Source organism: Convolutriloba macropyga, chromosome 1 (genome assembly GCF_964194025.1).
Source record: "Convolutriloba macropyga chromosome 1, txConMacr16.3, whole genome shotgun sequence".
In the NCBI taxonomy this organism is placed as follows: Eukaryota; Metazoa; Xenacoelomorpha; order Acoela; family Convolutidae; genus Convolutriloba; species Convolutriloba macropyga.
The window spans coordinates 57,178,064-57,192,087 of NC_134468.1; the positions used below are offsets into that span (position 1 = coordinate 57,178,064).

General features: G+C 33.6%; 2 protein-coding genes across 2 annotated transcripts in view; both read left to right on the plus strand.

Moving 5' to 3' along the window:
• Nucleotides 1-899: 899 nt before the first annotated feature.
• The window catches only part of LOC142340735 (uncharacterized), a 52,517-nt gene continuing 39,392 nt past the window's right edge, over nt 900-14,024 (plus strand). Inside the window, exon 1 of the mRNA XM_075391437.1 lies at nt 900-1,761. Coding sequence (XP_075247552.1) covers nt 1,632-1,761 — 130 coding nt within the window. The 5' untranslated portion in view covers nt 900-1,631. The remainder of the gene's footprint in view (nt 1,762-14,024) is intronic.
• Nucleotides 13,596-14,024, plus strand: part of LOC142340744 (small COPII coat GTPase SAR1-like) — a 356,486-nt gene continuing 356,057 nt past the window's right edge. The window contains exon 1 of the mRNA XM_075391448.1: nt 13,596-13,607. The gene's annotated coding sequence lies outside the window, so the exon portion shown is untranslated. The remainder of the gene's footprint in view (nt 13,608-14,024) is intronic.

A 14,024-nucleotide genomic window follows, 5' to 3' on the forward strand; every position in this document is an offset into this window, starting at 1 on the left:
ATCAGGGGTCACTTCGGTCTGGCCACCTCGACCTGGGAATACATGAACCATTTGCCATCTATTTTTGCCCATCTTATGTCAATGAACAGTTTTTCAGGGGTATGAGGTTAAAATAGCAACTGATCCACTTCAATCACACTTTTTATAGATTTTGACGTTAGCATTTTTTTTCAATTGCTATCAAGAAAGTTTCTTGGTTTATTTTGGTAAGATTTCCCCAAACTCCCATCAGCTTTCAAGTTCTCGGCAAGATATTCGAAGTTTTGTAAGATATTTCAATATCTTGCATGACCTATCAAGGTGTATCAATTTGCGATTCACTGGGTTAGCGTAAATTTCTAATCGGTAGGTGTAAATTTTCTGAATGTCCTTTCTGTGTATTTGGCTGAACTAATACTTGATGCAGTTCGATTATAACTTCTTTTAGGTCATTCCTTTAAAAGTTAAAGCGTAGTGATATTAAAAGCTCCCTCAATTCTGTGCCTTAACATGAAATCAGCAGAGCGGGCTAAAAAATAACCTGCTATAAATAGTGAATTCCCTTCCAATATTCACTCACAGGTTAACGTCATGTGTGTTTCTTTCCCTTTTTAGTTCTTTTATTGCTTGCAACTGATAGAGGCCAAATTTCCCCAGTACGTTGTGCTTCCTGCTTCAGAACACACACAAAATATTAATAAGAGTAACAAAAACGTTAGGACAGGTTATTTTTTTCGTTGCCACGAAGCCGACAAACTCTCAAACAAAGAAAACGAACAAAAGACTTCTTTTCATGCATCGTACACCCAAAAGCTGATTTTTTTTTGCTGTTTCCCCGTTAGCATTTTTGTTATTTTGAACAACGTTTGCTCACATCACACGCAATATTGTTTGAACCCGTTTCCTGTTTCGACTGCGTATGTATTTGAAACCAAAATATTCTCCCGTGAAAAACGGGAATTCATGGTCTACTAACAACAGCGGAGAAAGTCGGTAGATTATTTCAGTAATCAATCTGTTTAATGGCATGAAATAAGAATCGTGCGTGTTATGAAAAGGAGGTTTGCAGTGGAATTGAATTGATGCTGTGATAATCTGCAGTTAGCGCCGATCTTAGCTAATTAGCTTTAATGTCATCCGCCTTTCCTCCCCTTACGTAATATTATAACTGCTACCGCTCTCTTAGCCTACAGTTTAGCTCACAATAATAGCTACTGCATTAGGGACGCATTGGTTCAGAAAAAATTCTATTAATTTCAGAAAGCTATTGCCATTCAGATTTTACATTTTCCAATTTTTGCAGCCTCCTTTTTGTGAAAAATTAACTGCAATATAGCGCATTTATAGTATACTCTTTTGTCATCCTTATGTAATATGTGAAGGTCTTTTCTGAAATTTTAGAATAACTTTTAACACTTTTGTGGTCTAAGTTTCTTAAATCCTAAATGTTTGCAGTTTACAAATGTTCTAAATTTTATCAATCATTACAACTCCCGCTGTTTTGAGGATTTAAAACCCCTGTTCTGCTATGATATCATTCTGCTTATTGATATTTGACCTCTATCTATAATGTCACATTACTCACAAAAATAATGTGCCGTGTACTCTAATTGCTGCCGCTACTGTTGTTTTTGTGTGAACACATTTGGGATATGAGCTACAGGACGGCCAATCCCCCTCCCCCGTATATGAGGGAGCTAACAAACGATAACAACTATATCAATACAGGAGGTGTTACAGCACGAGGCAGCATGCAGCCCTCAATGGTGTACGTCGAAAAGAGTAAGTTCAATTTATCACATTTTTATACAACTAAATTTATTTCCAAAAAATTAGAAATATTCGAAAATTGCCTTATACATTTTTTCTGTCATACACATCATCTAGATTTATTCATGTTCGTCTGGCTCATCACGAAATACTATAGACTAAATTTTTACCACATACTCTAATTTTGTTTTGCTTATTGGAATATTTTCCGTTATTGCCATTCCGATGCTACTCATATTCTATATAAAGGGGGGGGGGAGGGGTTGGGCAAAATCGCGTGAGGGGCAATAACGGAAAAGATCCGTTAATTGCATCCAAATTTTCGTGTGGATTTTTCTACAATAGCACTTGTTATTAAATTGATTTCAATTGACAGGATGTTTTCCGGGTGACAACAGTTCTACCTGATAGTTTTTTTGAAAATTTTTTTAAGCTATTAGTAGACAGTTCATGGTTCTCACAAGACCGTTAGTGATACTTGTTCTTGGTAGTGACCTCTTTCATTTAGTAGCTGGAAATTTAATTTCAATAATTTTTTTGAACTCAAATGTACTGTAAATTGTACTGGACTCACAGTTTTTTAAATAATATGCACAGTACCAAGCTTCAGAAAAACATTTTTGCTATCAGGGGACAATTTAATAAGTTTGATATAATTTGATATAATTTAGTGCGTGGCGTTTTGAATAAGCACTTACAACCCGTCATGTCCATTCGCACACAATGCTCCAACCAGCCGTTTGCTAAGCAACAAAAGAAAATTCGAAAAAAAACAAACTATTTTTCAATTAGATTATTCTATTTCATATTTTTAAAATATATTTCCCCCCTATTGGCGATGTTGACAAAATACTAGCCCAGGTCAACGATCATACAACTTTCTCTGATTTCGTACTAGGTCATATATGATTCTTAGTAATCATACTAGGTCATATATGATTTGTATGCATTCTTGGTAGTCATATAAGGGCCATATATCATTTCCTAGAAATCATACACGGATCATACAAAAAATTTCAAAGACTAGAAATTGTATAATTTTGATTTTCTATTGAAGTTGAAAAAATGTTTTTAATGTCCGCTTTCTGTCACACTGACTTTTGCATCATTGATAATTTGGCCATCCTGATAGATTAATTCTCTGAATTATTTCTCAACTCTGACACCATATATCTTACGACTTGAAGGCAGGCAAGCAGTAAAATTGAGATGAAAAATCAGTGTTTGTCTCGTATAAAAACATTGATGTCATATGAAGACGACTGTCCAGTAGATTTGTCAGAACTTATTAAATTAGGGAATGAATTTCATTTTCTTTAATACTAAAATAGCCTCACAACAGTTTTAAACATATTGAATACGGAGTTTTTGACATTTATTTAGAACACATTATATGAGAGTATGGTTCATTAAAAAACTGCTTCTAGTCAAAAAGTTCCCAATTTTAGAAGTCCAGCCAAAAATTAAAGGTAAATCTGCTGAATTAAACGGGCATATTTTAGCCGGTAGGTGAAATTTAAACAAAGAAGACAAGATAATAGCAAAAAAATATTTGGTGGATGTTAAGAGAAAATTATATCTAGACGCCTGGTTTCATCTATATTTCTATAAAAAAGATAAATAAAACCCTGACTGACCCCATTTTTCATTAGTGTGACACATTCAAATAATTTAGAATAGTTTACAATTAATTTTAAGTTTCTGTTTGAGGTTTAGAAGAACTAAGTGAATAAGCGAGATTATAAAATTGTTAACCGCCAAAATTCAAGTAGCCCACACAAATCTTCTCGCCTTCCATATTTTTGAAAATTTTACAATGAAAATCTAAAACGCGTGTAAAGATTATACTAAAAGTTACAAAAAGTTAAACTCTTATCGCGGTTTATTTATGTCTGTGTGGTAACTTGCTTCGTTTTGTATACTAATTTGTCTTTTCAGCAAGTGTTAAAATTTTCTCAATTTGACATTTGATTTTTCGAAGGTCTGACAAAAACTCTACTGAACCGAATAGCGGCCTTGTAGATCAAAAGAAGTTTTCTCAGAATTGCTTAATACTTTTTTGATAGGTTGCCAACTCTAAGTTAAAATCAATTTGCTTCGTAGAAATGATGATTTAGTACAGCTTGATCAAAAAAGTTTAGTTAGACACGATCATGTACGAATTCGGATATATGCCAAAATGAGACTGATGTATGTTAGTTGAGACTTTTTGTTCAGACACCTCTTGAGGGCGGAGGAACTATATACTCAACTGGGTTTTTTTGTTCAGACAATTTTGACCGATAGATATATTCATCGTAGAGAGGTCTATTTCGTCGGGTCGAGGAGTTGTTCAAATGGAACCAAACTCGGCATGGAGTATCCCCTGTGTATCTAGATTGTAAAACAAAAGAAATTTTTGCTATAGCTTGTCTAGGAAAAAAGTTAGTTTTTCATACGGAAACTTGCAATTATTTCGAATAAGTTGCGATAATAGAATTTTAAAAATAGTTCTTTTTCATCGGGTCAAGAAGTTATTCAAATCGAACCAAACTCGGCATGCAGTATTACCAGTGCAGTTAGAATGTAAAACAAAAAGAATATTTGGTATAGCTTTCCTAGGAAAAAAGTTAGGTTGTCATATGGAAATTTGCGATTAAATCGAATTAGTAATTTTAAAAATAGATCAATTTGATTAGGTCTTAGAGTTGTCCAAACTGAACCAAATTTGGCATGGAGTATACCATGGTTATCTAGAGTGTAAAAAGAAACGAATTTTTGCTATAGCTTCCCTAGAAAAAAAGTTAGCTTTTCATACGGAAATTTGCAATTATTTCGAATAAATTGCGATAATAGAATTTTAAAAATAGGTAGTTTTCATCGGGTCAGGAAGTTATTCAAATCGAATCAAACTCGGTATGGAGTATCACCAGAGTAATCAGAGTGTAAAGCAGTAAGAAATTTTAGTATAGCTTGCCTAGAAAAAAGTTTGTATTTCATACGGAATTTTGCGATTATTTCGAATAAGCCTTGCGATTGTAATTTTAATTATAGGTCTATTTCGTCGGGTCGAGCAGTTGCTCAAATGGAACCAAACTCGGCATGGAGTATTTCCTGTGTATCTAGATTGTAGAAACAAAAGAAATTTTTGTTATAGCTTTTCTAGGAAAAAAGTTAGTGCTTCATACGGAAATTTTTGAATTTCGCGATTAGCGAATTTTAAAAATAGGTCTTTTTTATCGGATCAAGGAGTTGTTCAAATCAAACGAAACTTGGTATGGAGTATTCCCGGGGTAGGCAGACTCTGAGACAAAAAGAAGTTTTCCTATAGCTTGCCTAGGAGAAAAGTTAGCATTCCATTCGTAAATTTCCGATTAATTCGAATAAATTTTGCGATTATAATTTTAAAAATAGGTCTATTTCGTCGGGTCGAGGAATTGTTCAAATTGAACCAAACTCGGCATGGAGTGTTCCCTGTGTATCTAGACTGTAAAACAAAAGAAATTTTTGCTATAGCTTGTCTAGAAAAAAGTTAGTTTTTCAAACGGAAATTTGCGAACTTCGCGATTAGCGAATTTTAAAAATAGGTCTTTTTTATCGGATCAAGGAGTTGTTCAAATCAAACCAAACTTGGTATGGAGTATTCCCGGGGTAAGCAGACTCTGAGACAAAAAGATTTTTTCCTATAGCTTGCCTAGGAGAAAAGTTAGCATTCCATACGTAAATTTCCGATTAATTCGAATAAATTTTGCGATTATAATTTTAAAAGTAGGTCTATTTCGTCGGGTCGAGGAATTGTTCAAATTGAACCAAACTCGATATGGAGTATCACCAGTGCCCTTAGAATGTAAAACAAAAAGAATTTTTGGTTTAGCTTGCCTAGGAAAAAATTAGTTTTTCATACGGAAATTTGCGATTATTTCGAATAGTTAATTTTAAATAATTTTGAAAAATAGGTCTTTTTGATTAGGTCATAGAGTTGTCCAAATCGGACCAAACGTGTTATGGAGTGTTCACAGGGTAGGCAGACTCTGAGACAAAACGAATTTTTGGTATAGCTTGCCTAGGAAAAAATAAAATTAGTTTTTCATACGGAAACTTGCGATTAATTCGAATAGTTATTTTTAAATAATTTTGAAAAATAGGTCTTTTTTTTATTAGGTCATAGAGTTGTCCAAATCGGACCAAACGTGTTATGGAGTATTCACAGGGTAGGCAGACTCTGAGACAAAACGAATTTTTGCTATAGCTTGCCTAGGTAAAAAGTTAGCATTCCATACGTAAATTGCCGATTAATTCGAATAAATTTTGCGATTATAATTTTAAAAATAGGTCTATTTCGTCGGGTCGAGGAGTTGTTCAAATTGAACCAAACTCGGCATGGAGTGTTCCCTGTGTATCTAGACTGTAAAACTAAAAGAAATTTTTGCTATAGCTTGTCTAGAAAAAAGTTAGTTTTTCATACGGAAATTTGCGAATTTCGCGATTAGCGAATTCTAAAAATAGGTCTTTTTTATCGGATCAAGGAGTTGTTCAAATCGAACCAAATTGGTATGGAGTATTTCCAGGGTAGGCAGACTCTGACACAAAAAAAGTTTTCCTATACCTTGCCTAGGAGAAAAGTTAGTAATTCATACGGAAATTTGCGTATTTCTCGAATAACGAGTTTTAAAAATAGGTCTTTTTTATCGAATCAAGGAAATGTTCAAAGTGAACCAAACTCGGTATGGAGTATGCCATGGGTACGTAAAGCGTAAAACAAAAAAAAATTTTGCTAGAGCTTGCCTAGGAAAAAGGTTAGTTTTCATACTGAAATTTGCGATTACTCGAATAGTTTTATTTTAAATAATTTTGAAAAACAGGTCTTTTTGATTAGGTCCTAGAGTTGTCCAAATCAAACCAAACCTGGTGTGGAGTGTCACCAGTGTAATGAAATTGTAACGCAAAAAAATTTTTGGTATTGCTTGCCTAGGAAAAAAGTTAGTTTTTTATACGGAAATTTGCGAATTTCGCGATTAGCGAATTTTAAAAATAGGTCTTTTTCATCGGGTCAAGGAGTTGTTCAAATCAAACCAAACTCGATATGGAGTATCACCAGTGCCCTTAGAATGTAAAACAAAAAGAATTTTTGCTATAGCTTGCCTAGGTAAAAAGTTAGCATTCCATACGTAAATTGCCGATTAATTCGAATAAATTTTGCGATTATAATTTTAAAAATAGGGTATTTCGTCGGGTCGAGGAGTTGTTCAAATTGAACCAAACTCGGCATGGAGTGTTCCCTGTGTATCTAGACTGTAAAACTAAAAGAAATTTTTGCTCTAGCTTGTCTAGAAAAAAGTTAGTTTTTCATACGGAAATTTGCGAATTTCGCTATTAGCGAATTTTAAAAATAGGTCTTTTTTTATCGGATCAAGGAGTTGTTCAAATCGAACCAAACTTGGTATGGAGTATTCCCAGGGTAGGCAGACTCTGACACAAAAAAAGTTTTCCTAGACCTTGCCTAGGAGAAAAGTTAGTAATTCATACGGAAATTTGCGTATTTCTCGAATAACGAGTTTTAAAAATAGGTCTTTTTTATCGAATCAAGGAAATGTTCAAAGTGAACCAAACTCGGTATGGAGTATGCCATGGGTACGTAAAGCGTAAAACAAAAAAAATTTTTGCTAGAGCTTGCCTAGGAAAAAGGTTAGTTTTTCATACTGAAATTTGCGATTATCTCGAATAGTTAATTTTAAATAATTTTGAAAAACAGGTCTTTTTGATTAGGTCCTAGAGTTGTCCAAATCAAACCAAACTTGGTGTGGAGTATCACCAGTGTAATGAAATTGTAACGCAAAAAAAATTTTTGGTATTGCTTGCCTAGGAAAAAAGTTAGTTTTTTATACGGAAATTTGCGAATTTCGCGATTAGCGAAATTTAAAAACTGGTCTTTTTCATCGGGTCAAGGAGTTGTTCAAATCAAACCAAACTCGATATGGAGTATCACCAGTGCCCTTAGAATGTAAAACAAAAAGAAATTTTTGGTATAGCTTGCCTAGGAAAAAATTAGTTTTTCATACGGAAATTTGCGATTATTTCGAATAGTTAATTTTAAATAATTTTGAAAAATAGGTCTTTTTGATTAGGTCATAGAGTTGTCCAAATGGGACCAAACGTGTTATGGAGTGTTCACAGGGTAGGCAGACTCTGAGACGAAACGAATTTTTGGTATAGCTTGCCTAGGAAAAAATTAGTTTTTCATACGGAAATTTGCGATTATTTCGAATAGTTAATTTTAAATAATTCTGAAAAATAGGTCTTTTTGATTAGGTCATAGAGTTGTCCAAATCGGACCAAACGTGTTATGGAGTATTCACAGGGTAGGCAGATTCTGAGACAAAACGAATTTTTGCTATAGCTTGCCTAGGTAAAAAGTTAGCATTCCATACGTAAATTGCCGATTAATTCGAATAAATTTTGCGATTATAATTTTAAAAATAGGTCTATTTCGTCGGGTCGAGGAGTTGTTCAAATTGAACCAAATTCGGCATGGAGTGTTCCCTGTGTATCTAGACTGTAAAACTAAAAGAAATTTTTGCTATAGCTTGTCTAGAAAAAAGTTAGTTTTTCATACGGAAATTTGCCAATTTCGCGATTAGCGAATTTTAAAAATAGGTCTTTTTTTAATCGGATCAAGGAGTTGTTCAAATCGAACCAAACTTGGTATGGAGTATTCCCAGGGTAGGCAGACTCTGACACAAAAAAAGTTTTCCTATACCTTGCCTAGGAGAAAAGTTAGCATTCCATACGTAAATTTCCGATTAATTCGAATAAATTTTGCGATTATAATTTTAAAAGTAGGTCTATTTCTTCGGATCAAGGAAATGTTCAAAGTGAACCAAACTCGGTATGGAGTATGCCCTGGGTACGTAAAGCGAATAGTTAATTTTAAATAATTTTGAAAAATAGGTCTTTTTGATTAGGTCCTAGAGTTGTCCAAATCACACCAAACTTGGTGTGGAGTATCACCAATGTAATGAAATTGTATGCAAAAAAATTTTTGGTATTGCTTGCCTAGGAAAAAAGTTAAGTTTTTATACGGAAATTTGCGAATTTCGCGATTAGCGAATTTTAAAAATAGGTCTTTTTCATCGGGTCAAGGAGTTGTTCAAATCAAACCAAACTCGATATGGAGTATCACCAGTGCCTTTAGAATGTAAAACAAAAAGAATTTTTGGTAAAGCTTGCCTTGGAAAAAATTAGTTTTTCATACGGAAATTTGCGATTATTTCGAATAGTTAATTTTAAATAATTTTGAAAAATAGGTCTTTTTGATTAGGTCATAGAGTTGTCCAAATCGGACGAAACTTGTTATGGAGTATTCACAGGGTAGGCAGACTCTGAGACAAAACGAATTTTTGCTATAGCTTGCCTGGGTAAAAAGTTAGTTTTTCATACGAAATTTGCGTATTTCTCGAATAACGAATTTTAAAAATAGGTCTTTTTTATCGGATCAAGGAGTTGTTCAAATCAAACCAAACCTGGTATGGAGTATTCCCAGGGTAGGCAGACTCTGAGACAAAAAGAAGTTTTCCTATAGCTTGCCTAGGAGAAAAGTTAGCATTCCATACGTAAATTTCCGATTAATTCGAATAAATTTTGCGATTATAATTTTGAAAATAGGTCTATTTCGTCAGGTCGAGGAGTTGTTCAAATTGAACCAAACTCGGCATGGAGTGTTCCCTTTGTATCTAGACTGTAAAACAAAAGAAATTTTTGCTATAGCTTGTCTAGAAAAAAGTTAGTTTTTCATACGGAAATTTGCGAATTTCGCGATTAGCGAATTTTAAAAATAGGTCTTTTTTATCGAATCAAGGAGTTGTTCAAATCAAACCAAACTTGGTATGGAGTATTCCCAGGGTAGGCAGACTCTGAGACAAAAAGAAGTTTTCCTATAGCTTGCCTAGGAGAAATTTTAGCATTCCATACGTAAATTTCCGATTAATTCGAATAAATTTTGCGATTATAATTTTAAAAATAGGTCTATTTCGTCGGGTCGAGGAGTTGTTCAAATTGAACCAAACTTGGCATGGAGTGTTCCCTGTGTATCTAGACTGTAAAACAAAAGAAATTTTTGCTATAGCTTGTCTAGAAAAAAGTTAGTTTTTCATACGGAAAGTTGCGAATTTCGCGATCAGCAAATTTTAAAAATAGGTCTTTTTGATTGGGTCATAGAGTTGTTCAAATTGAACTAAACTTGGTATGAGCTATCCTCTGTGTATATAGTGTCTACAACAAAAAGAATTTTTGCTATATCTGCCTAGGAAAAAAGTTAGTTTTTTATACGGAAATTAAAAAACTTCAAATAAAAAACTTTAAAAATAAGTCTTTTTCATCGGGTCAAGAAGTTATTCAAATCGAACGAAATTCGGCATGGAGTATGACCAGTGCAGTTAGAGTGTAAAACAGAAAGGTTTTTTTGCTATAGCTTGCCTAGGAAAAAAGTTAGTAATTCATACGGAAATTTGCGTATTTCTCGAATAACGAGTTTTAAAAATAGGTCTTTTTTATCGGATCAAGGAAATGTTCAAAGTGAACCAAACTCGGTATGGAGTATGCCATGGGTACGTGAAGCGCAAAACAAAAAGAATTTTTGCTAGAGCTTGCCTAGGAAAAAAGTTAGTTTTTCATACTGAAATTTGCGATTATTTCGAATAGTTAATTTTAAATAATTTTGAAAAATAGGTCTTTTTGATTAGGTCCTAGAGTTGTCCAAATCACACCAAACTTGGTGTGGAGTATCACCAATGTAATGAAATTGTTTGCAAAAAAATTTTTGGTATTGCTTGCCTAGGAAAAAAGTTAGTTTTTTATACGGAAATTTGCGAATTTCGCGATTAGCGAGTTTTAAAAATAGGTCTTTTTCATCGGGTCAAGGAGTAGTTCAAATCAAACCAAACTCGATATGGAGTATCACCAGTGCCTTTAAAATGTAAAACAAAAAGAATTTTTGGTATAGCTTGCCTAGGAAAAAGTTTTTCATACGGAAATTTGCGATTATTTCGAATAGTTAATTTTAAATAATTTTGAAAAATAGGTCTTTTTGATTAGGTCATAGAGTTGTCCAAATCGGACCAAACTTGTTATGGAGTATTCACGGGTAGGCAGACTCTGAGACAAAACGAATTTTTGCTATAGCTTGCCTAGGTAAAAAGTTAGTTTTTCATACGGAAATTTGCGTATTTCTCGAATAACGAATTTTAAAAACAGGTCTTTTTCATCGGGTCAAGGAGTTGTTCAAATCAAACCAAACTGGGTATGGAGTATACCATGGGTACGTAGAGTGTAAAACTAAAAGAATTTTTGGTATAGCTTGCCTAGGAAAAAAGTTAGTTTTTCATACGGAAGTTTGCGATTATTTCGAATAGTTAATTTTAAATAGTTTTGAAAAATAGGTCTTTTCGATTGGATCATAGAGTTGTTCAAATTGAACCAAATTTGGTATGGGTTATCCCCTGTGTTTATAGAGTCTAAAACACAAAGAATTTTCGCTATAGCTTGCCTAGGAAAAAAGTTAGTTTTTCATACGGAAATTTGCTTTTAATTCAAATAAAAAATTTTAAAAATAGGTCTTTTTGATTGGGTCATAGAGTTGTTCAAATTGAACTAAACTTGGTATGAGCTATCCTCTGTGTATATAGTGTCTACAACAAAAAGAATTTTTGCTATATCTGCCTAGGAAAAAAGTTAGTTTTTTATACGGAAATTAAAAAACTTCAAATAAAAAACTTTAAAAATAAGTCTTTTTCATCGGGTCAAGAAGTTATTCAAATCGAACGAAATTCGGCATGGAGTATGACCAGTGCAGTTAGAGTGTAAAACAGAAAGGTTTTTTTGCTATAGCTTGCCTTGGAAAAAAGTTAGTTTTTCATACGGAAATTTGCTATTATTTCAAATAAATAATTTTAAAAATAGGTCTTTTTGATTGGGTCACAGAGTTGTTCAAATTGAACCAAACATGGTATGGGCTATCCCCTATGTCTATAAAGTCTACAGCAAAAAAATTTTGGCTATAGCCTGCTAGGAAAAAGGTTAGTTTTTCATACGGAAAATTGCTAATATTTCAAATAAATAATTTTAAAAATAGGTCTTTTTGATTGGGTCATAGAGTTGTTCAAATTGAACCAAATTGATATCCCAGACTACCAGTACTATTTAGATTGTAATGCAAAAAGAATGGTCCGCCTAACTTTCCTAGAAAAAAAGATAGTATTTCAATCTGTTTTGGAGAGAGCTTTTCGAGCCTAGTTTTTTTCTAGTGCTCTGCTCAATTCTCCTTTAGTTGTTTGTTGGTAACTCCGCCATAGTCGGTCCCCAGATAAGTTGAGAGAAGGAGGAGGGGAACACACCCAGAACATACTGGAATATCTCAAAAAGTTGCTTTTTTCAATCAACTTGAGATAATTTTCCGACAGTACTTTATAAAAAAGATGTTTAAAAAGTGTATGGTGCAGACCTTAGCTCGCCTATGATAAAGTTTCTGGCTCGTCTGTGGGGCTGAATGTCGCTCGTGTATGTGGCAGAACGTGGTTCGTCTATGTTCCAGAATTGTTGCGTGTATGGGACAGTTTTTGGCTCGTCTATGGGGCAGACTTTGGCTCGACCGTAAGTACTGGTGCGTTTACGTTGCTCGTTAAACAAGAATCCTCGACTGTGTTTTTTTTGAACGCACCATACCCCCTGTGTGCGTTCAAAAATGGTCTGCATCATAAATGAGGACAAACAAAAACCTCGTCCTTGGCTCTAATTTTGTTTTGCTTATTGGAATCTTTTCCGTTATTGCCATTCCGATGCTACTCATATTCTATATAAACGGGGGGTTGGGCAAAATCGCGTGAGGGGCAATAACGGAAAAGGTCCGTTAATTGCATCCAAAGTTCGGTGCGGATGTTTCTACAATAGCACTTGTTATTAAATTGATTTCAATTGACAGGATGTTTTCCGGGTGACAGCTGTTCTACCTGTTAGTTTTTTGAAAATTTTTTTTGAGCTATTAGTAGACACTTCATGGTTCTCACAAGACCGTTATTGATACTTGTTCTTGGTAGTGACTTCTTTCATTTAGTAGCTGTAAATTTAATTTCAGTAATTTTTTGAACTCAAATATACTGTAAATTGTACTGAACTCACAGTTTTTTAAATAATTTGCACGGTACCAAGCTTGAGAAAAACATTTTTGCTATCAAGGGGACAATCTAATAAGTTTGATATAATTTAGTGCGTGGCGTTTTGCATAAGCACTTACAACCTGTCATGTCCATTCGCTCACAATGCTCCAACCAGCCGTTTGCTAAGCAACAAAAGAAAATTCGAAAAAAAAACAAATTATTTTTCAATTAGATTATTCTATTTCATATTTTTGAAACATATTTCCCCCTAATGGCGATGTTAACAAAACAATAACCAAGGTGAACGGTCATACAACTTTCTCTGATTTCGTACTAGGTCATATATGATTCTTAGTAATCATACTAGGTCATATATTATTTTTATGGATTCTTGGTAGTCGTATAAGGCCATATATGATTTCCTAGAAATCATACAGGGATCATACAAAGAATTTCAAAGACTAGAAATTGTATAATTTTGATTTTCTATTGAAGTTGAAAAAATGTTTTTAATGTCCGCTTTCTGTCACACTGACTTTTGCATCATTGATAATTTGGCCATCCTGATAGATTAATTCTCTGAATTATTTCTCAACTCTGACACCATATATCTTACGACTTGAAGGCAGGCAAGCAGTAAAATTGAGATGAAAAATCAGTGTTTGTCTCGTATAAAAACATTGATGTCGTATGAAGACGACTGTCCAGTAGATTTGTCAGAACTTATTAAATTAGGGAATGAATTTCATTTTCTTTAATACTAAAATAGCCTCACAACAGTTTTAAACATATTGAATACGGAGTTTTTGACATTTATTTAGAACACATTATATGAGAGTATGGTTCATTAAAAAACTGCTTCTAGTCAGAAAGTTTCCGTTTTGAGAAATCCAGCCAAAAATTAAAGGTACATCTGCTGAATTAAACGGGCATATTTTAGCCGGTAGGTGAAATTTAAACAAAGAACACAAGATAATAGCAAAAAAATATTTGGTGGATGTTAAGAGAAAATTATATCTAGACGCCTGGTTTCATCTATATTTCTATAAAAAAGATAAATAAAACCCTGACTGACCCCATTTCTGTTCAGATAATTTTGACCGATCGATATATTCATCGTAGAGAGTTGTGAGTGGTATCATTAAAAAG